Source organism: Elephantulus edwardii, unplaced genomic scaffold (genome assembly GCF_000299155.1).
Source record: "Elephantulus edwardii isolate Elephantulus edwardi_28Jun2011 unplaced genomic scaffold, EleEdw1.0 scaffold00125, whole genome shotgun sequence".
NCBI lineage: Eukaryota > Metazoa > Chordata > Mammalia > Macroscelidea > Macroscelididae > Elephantulus > Elephantulus edwardii.
The window spans coordinates 6,192,428-6,198,334 of record NW_006399875.1 but is presented as its reverse complement, the minus strand read 5'-3'; the positions used below and the strand labels follow the sequence as shown (position 1 = coordinate 6,198,334).

Here is a 5,907-nt window from a genome sequence, read left to right as displayed (position 1 = left end):
AAAATTAAAAAAAAAAAGATGGCACAGGACCGACTGGTACCGTTTTCCTTCTATCGTACGCAGGGTCGTTATGAGTCAGAGATGATAAGAGCTGATCACAGCAGATATTTAAAAACCTTGATGAGGTGACACCACTAACGAGTTGTATGGCCACTTCACCTGAGACTGAGAGTACACCCTCCTGACGCCTTGTGTCACTGCAGAGGTTTAAAGTGAAGCGCCAAACCCACGGGCGCCTTCCTGCGTATCTGCTGTGCACTGAGTGGGGGAGAGAGGGTCGGCTCCTACCTTTCAGAATCGGGCAGATCTTCCACACGCCAGCAGCCCCTTCCCTGTTGAACTGCCCGAGGGCCAGCTCCATATAGAAGAGTGGCATGCCCGCGATGACCATGAAGAACAGGTACGGGACCAGGAAGGCGCCTGTGAGGACACGAGGACATGGTGAGTGGGGTCCGCGCAGAGTGCTGCTTTCCAGGCTCTGGAGTCACGCGTGCACCTCCTTTCCCACCTCTGGCCTCCACGCCTGTCCCCCACTGCCCTCAGCACCACACGTGCCCTGCCAAGTCCCCATGTCCAAGCCCTTAGGCAGAACAGACATGTCTCAACCACGTCTCCATCCTTCTCCTGTACGTGTGCCTTCCCCTGCCTGTCCCCCAGCAGCTCTCACTCTGTTGACCTATAGAGGTCATGACTCCTCTGGGGTTCCCACTTTTGTCCTGCCCCCCATCCAGTGAGCTCCATCACTGCATGCCTGGCCTTGCAGCATCCATCACCTGCCTGTATGGGGGCTCAGAGCTGAGGTTGCTCCTGTAGGGCCAGCCCCCCCAAGGCCGAGGGCCTCCCTGGCTGTGTCTAGTTCTCTCATGCCTGCAGTCTGCACACCCAGGTCTGTTCCCTGAGCTTCCACTGCTGGGGTTCCACTAGAGGGGATGGAGGGGAAGGGTGGCAAGATGAGAGCTCACTCTGACAGACTCTGCATCTGCTTAGGCTTCAACTTCTCAGCCTTACAATAGGCATTGTAATGTCAGCTTTCCATGGCATGCTGGGAAGGCTTCCCAGAAACCCTCAGAAACCCCTCACTGCACAACACAGCTCGTCAAGATACTGTGGAGAAATGGGAGCACCAATGGAGACCCACAGTGGTTGTTGGTGGTGATGGTTGTTGTGTGTCACTGAGTCGGAACGGACCCACAGCAGATCCTCCAGTGGGTTTTTCAGAGGCAGTAAATCCCGTGAGAGGAAATTGCCCATCCTTCTCCCGCCAAGGGGCTGGTGAGTACCAATTTGACCAGCTCCTCAACTTGAAGGTTTTGGATGATCCTATCCCCACCGTGAGGTGGCTTAGTGGTAAGGAGCTGAGCTGCCAACACAAAGGCAGGTGGTTCGAATCCATGACTGTGCCGTGGGAGAAAGATGATCAATCTCCTCTTGTACAATTGTGGTGTTGTTGGTGCTGTCAAGTCAAGTATGACTCACAGTGACCCTGTGAGCAACAGATCTCAACTCTGTCCTGTCCTGTGCCGTCCTCATCATCCCTGACCTACTTGACCCCACTGCTGCAGTCACTGTGTCAACCCATCTTGTTGAGGGGCTTCCTCTCTTTCACTGATCCTTCACCTTCCCAAGCATGATGTCCCTTCTAAGGAATAGCCCTGCATGCCCAAAGTGTATGAGATGCAACTTCACCATTCAGTTTTTCCAGCTTTTGAAATCACCTATGGGTCGTTTCCAAGTCAACAACATATAACAACAAGAACAACAACCACCTCCTCTCTAGTTTTCTGTTTGAAGGCAGTTGTGATCATGTGACTGGCTGAGTTCAGAAGGTGATGGGAGAAAGGACTGGCCGTGGGCACATTCTCAAGTCCTGCTCCTGGTCCTTCAAGCCCCTCACCTTTGTCTTCTCCCTAGTCTCCTGGCTTTCTTCATTAACTTATTCTGTCTACCTGAAGCCCGTGTGATTCGTGCATTTGAGAGGGGGAGAGAAGACATTTCTGTTTCTTGACCCAAGTTCAAAGGTCTCCAAATACTGTCAAGTATGTGTAAGCAGTCGCTTATACCGTTCGCTGGGCCTTTGAGAATTGTCTTCCCTACATGAAAGCAACTGGTGGCATTAGACAGGAGAGCCCAGGAGCCTCAAGCTACTGCCTCCCAGTCCTTTCTCTGCTGGCCTCCAACTCCTCAGATGCAAAAACATGAGGATGGACTCAGGTTGCTTTGAGCTCTCAAGTTTATGATTTTTTTTTTGAGACAGGCATGCAAAAAGATTACTTTAATCCAGCCAAAACTTATGTTCATTCAATCATTTACCACCAGTTGAAAAGACTTCATGAAATTTTCCATTAAACTTTTTACCTTCTGGTCCTTAAGCCACCATTAGATTGCACAACTGTTCTATATATATATACACACACACGCACACACACATATACATATATATACATATACATATATATGTGTGTGTGTGTATATATATATAAAATGCACATAATATATATATTATGTGCATTATAGATATTATGTGCATAATATATATTATGTGCATTATATCTGTTATGTGCATAATATACATTATGTGCATTATATATATTATGTACAGTATATATTACATGCATAATATATATATTATGTGCATAATACATATATGTACACCTAATAATTTACTGTGTTTCATTCATAAACACTGCATTCTAGACAATCTTTCATTTCCATTGTGTTTCATGCAGTTATTCATATACGTTGTGTTTCATATGACCAGTCACTCCCGGTCTATCCCTATGGTCACCCTGTCTCTTGGAGTTCTCATTGAATCATTCCTGGTCCTTCGTCCCTCCAAGTAAACATGGCTCTGCTCGTGATCCTCGGTCCCCTTTTTCCACCCCCTCCTCTCCCTCCTCTTTCTCTTTTGGACATTCACACACATCTAACTAGTTCTCCTTTCATTAGTATAATATTGGGCTTATGCAGTATGTGATCTTATAAGCCTGCGTTAGTTCACTGAGCATAATGTTTTCTAGACTCTCCCATGTTCTACTGTATTTTGTGAAAATATTGTTCCTTAGTATTGCATAGTATTCCACTATGTGAATGTACCACAGTTCATAATTTCTCAATCCATTTGTTGATGGGTCAAGTCTATGATTGTACAATACACAGATGGGATCAAATAGGCGCCACTAATGCTAAGCCTGGAGTCAAAGCCACGGGGAGGACTCTGTGGTTGAGTGTTGACCTGTTCCTTGCAAGCTCTGTCTCTAGCTGCCCTTGGGCCCTCCTGTCTAGCACCAACGCACGGCTGGCCCGAGAGGGGACTCACCGCCGCCATTTTTGTAGCAAAGGTAAGGGAAGCGCCAGACGTTGGCCAGGTCTACTGCGAAGCCAATGACAGACAGCAGGAAGTCGATTTTCTTGCCCCAGGTCTCCCGCTCCTGGGGCTCCACGAGGCTCTGTGACGGGTTGATGAGGGTGGAATTGGTGAGCTGCACCCCATTTCGCTCCTTCACCAGGATGAGCTCCACCTCCTTCGGGCCCATCGTGTTGGGCTCTTTAGCCGGAGCCACCACGGAAGACATCAGTCCCACTGAGCATTTGGCTTTACTCATGAGCAGACCTGGCCCCTGGAAACGCTCTGATTCTCCCCGCTCAGTCTTCTGCTAGAGGAAAGGAATAAAACACACACTGAATGCAATTATTCAGTAAGCCGAGGCTCCGTATGGGTCTTGTTTCAAGAGAAGAGAGCCATCGAATGCACTGACATTCACTGGATAGGGGGTGGAACAAATACATTCCCAGTGCCTAAGGGGACGCCACCGTGGTGAAGGAAGGAATCAAAAAGTAGGCAGAGGTTGGATCAGAAAGAAGCCAGAGCGCAGGGAGCAGAGGTGGAAAGGTGCTGGAGGTGGCATGGAGGGAAGGGAAGCTGGCAGAGAGCTCAGGGCACTGCTTCCTCCTCCCCCTCACCTCCCTCTCCTGCCCCCCCAAAGGGTCATGTTTCTATAATCTCTAACTACACACCCTGCTAACAATGTGAAGATGTCACCCCACACCACCCCTCCCATTTTATGGGAGTGATTTCACAGTCTTCAGATGTCATTCAAGAGCAAGTCTTTAAACACACACACACACACACACACACACATCCCACCAGGTCACATATGTATTCTTTGTATTCAGCAACCGAAGTAAATGTAAATGTTATATCCTCAAAATCAGCCACATTAAGCCAAACATCAAACTTACTGCCATCCAGTCAACTCCAATTCACAGACGGAGACCTCAGAGACAGAGCAAAGCTGCTCCCAGATGTCCAAGGAGTTAGCTTTGGGGAAGCAGGTGCCACAGCTTTCTCACAAGGAACACCTAACTCCTGGGTTCAAAGTGCCAACCTTTCCGCTTTCAGCCCAGCATTTACTCATTGTGCCATGAGGGCTCACTGTCCAGAGGCAACCACTGACATTTAAAAACACAACCATGAAAGCAGTTTAAGAGAAGCTGTACTGTCCACAGTCGCTTGTGACCCTGAGTGACTTGAAGGACCTGGCCAGTAGAGTCAAGCAGGTAGGCAGAGTCAGTTTTCATTTTACAGAGCACACGGAACCAGCTGGTCTACCCATCACTTACACAGGAAGCACTTTTCAAATAGCTTTAGGAAACGTGTTGGGTAACCTAGCGAAAAGAGGGCAGGTGAACAGACACACTGTGGAAACCCCTCACAGACTGACATGTAATTACAGACAAGTTGTTCTGTCGTCAAGTCGTCGTTTGGTTTTGTTTTCCTTTTTTGAATTTGGCACCACCAACATTGTTTCAGGAAGAGCGCCTGTGGCTTGGTCCTTTAAAGGGAGTTGCGCTGCTAGCCCAAAGGGGGTGCTTCTCTGGTGATTCAAACCCACCAACCCCTGCAGGAAAAAGAAGGGTAGTCGTCTTTTGTACAATTTCCAGCCCCGGAAAACCCCCCTGGAGGCTCAGTCATGAGTCAGTTTCGATTCAAAGGCAATGAATTTGAGATTTTTAATTTTTTTTTTTTTAAGCAAGGTTTCAATTGCACACGCGCGCGCGCACTCCAGTGGTCCACAGAGGGTAGTGCGGCACCCTTTGACCATTTTTCTCTGCATCTAAATCTGAACAAGTGCACCCTAAGTTACCGTTATGAGCTCGCTCGGCAGCTTCGTTGGGTCCTGGGACAAACCCAGAACGCACTTTCCTCAGACGCGTAAAGCACGCGCATTTGACTGGTGGGTGCGGCTTTGGGGCGTGCGCTGCAAAGGGCTTTGCGTTGGGGAAGCGCTACAAGCTGCCTAGTTTGCACACTGCAGCCTCTCGGGTCCTGCAACCCGTGAATGCAAACCCCAGGTTCTGCAGTCAGAGAAAGGCGGACGCCACTCCTGAGACGACTTTTGGGTACAGGAATCTAAAGGTGGATCTGCTGAAACACATCTTTCCTCGCACCCCACCCCACCCCAGGCACTCCAAGCAAGCATCAGCTCACCTAGGAACTGACATTCTCTGTCATAAAACTCTCCCCCACCTCCAGGTCTCAAGACACTTTCAGGCGCTGGGGTCGGATCTGGGCGGCTTCACGTGCTTTAGAAGGCAGGCCCGAGTCCGCACACCTCCGCGTGCGCGCTCAGTCCTGGAGATCGGGACCTCGAACGCAGCCACAGCCAGCCGCGTGTCCAGAGCGCACCTGGAAGCCTGCGTGGCCGTGGGGTCGCGCGGCTCCAGGATCCGCGCTCCGCTGGCTTCACTCCCGGCCGGCTCCTGGGCGCCACCGCCCTCGGCCGCCTGGTGCGCTCCGCCTGCTCCTTACCTGCCCGCCCGACGGCTCCTCGCGCGCCCACCTGGCTGTGCGCGGGTCCCACCGGCAGCGCCCACGCAGGCTCCAGTCGCGCTCGGCGCTGGGCGGTC

General features: G+C 50.4%; 1 protein-coding gene across 1 annotated transcript in view; it reads right to left on the bottom strand.

The window, feature by feature from the left end:
- Positions 1-3,641, bottom strand: part of SLC6A3 (solute carrier family 6 (neurotransmitter transporter), member 3) — an 86,924-nt gene extending 83,283 nt beyond the window's left edge. The window contains exons 1-2 of the mRNA XM_006893164.1: positions 3,317-3,641; positions 289-420 (exon numbers count right to left, since the gene is read on the bottom strand). Coding sequence (XP_006893226.1) covers positions 289-420; positions 3,317-3,602 — 418 coding nt within the window. The 5' untranslated portion in view covers positions 3,603-3,641. The remainder of the gene's footprint in view (positions 1-288; positions 421-3,316) is intronic.
- Positions 3,642-5,907: the final 2,266 nt, after the last annotated feature.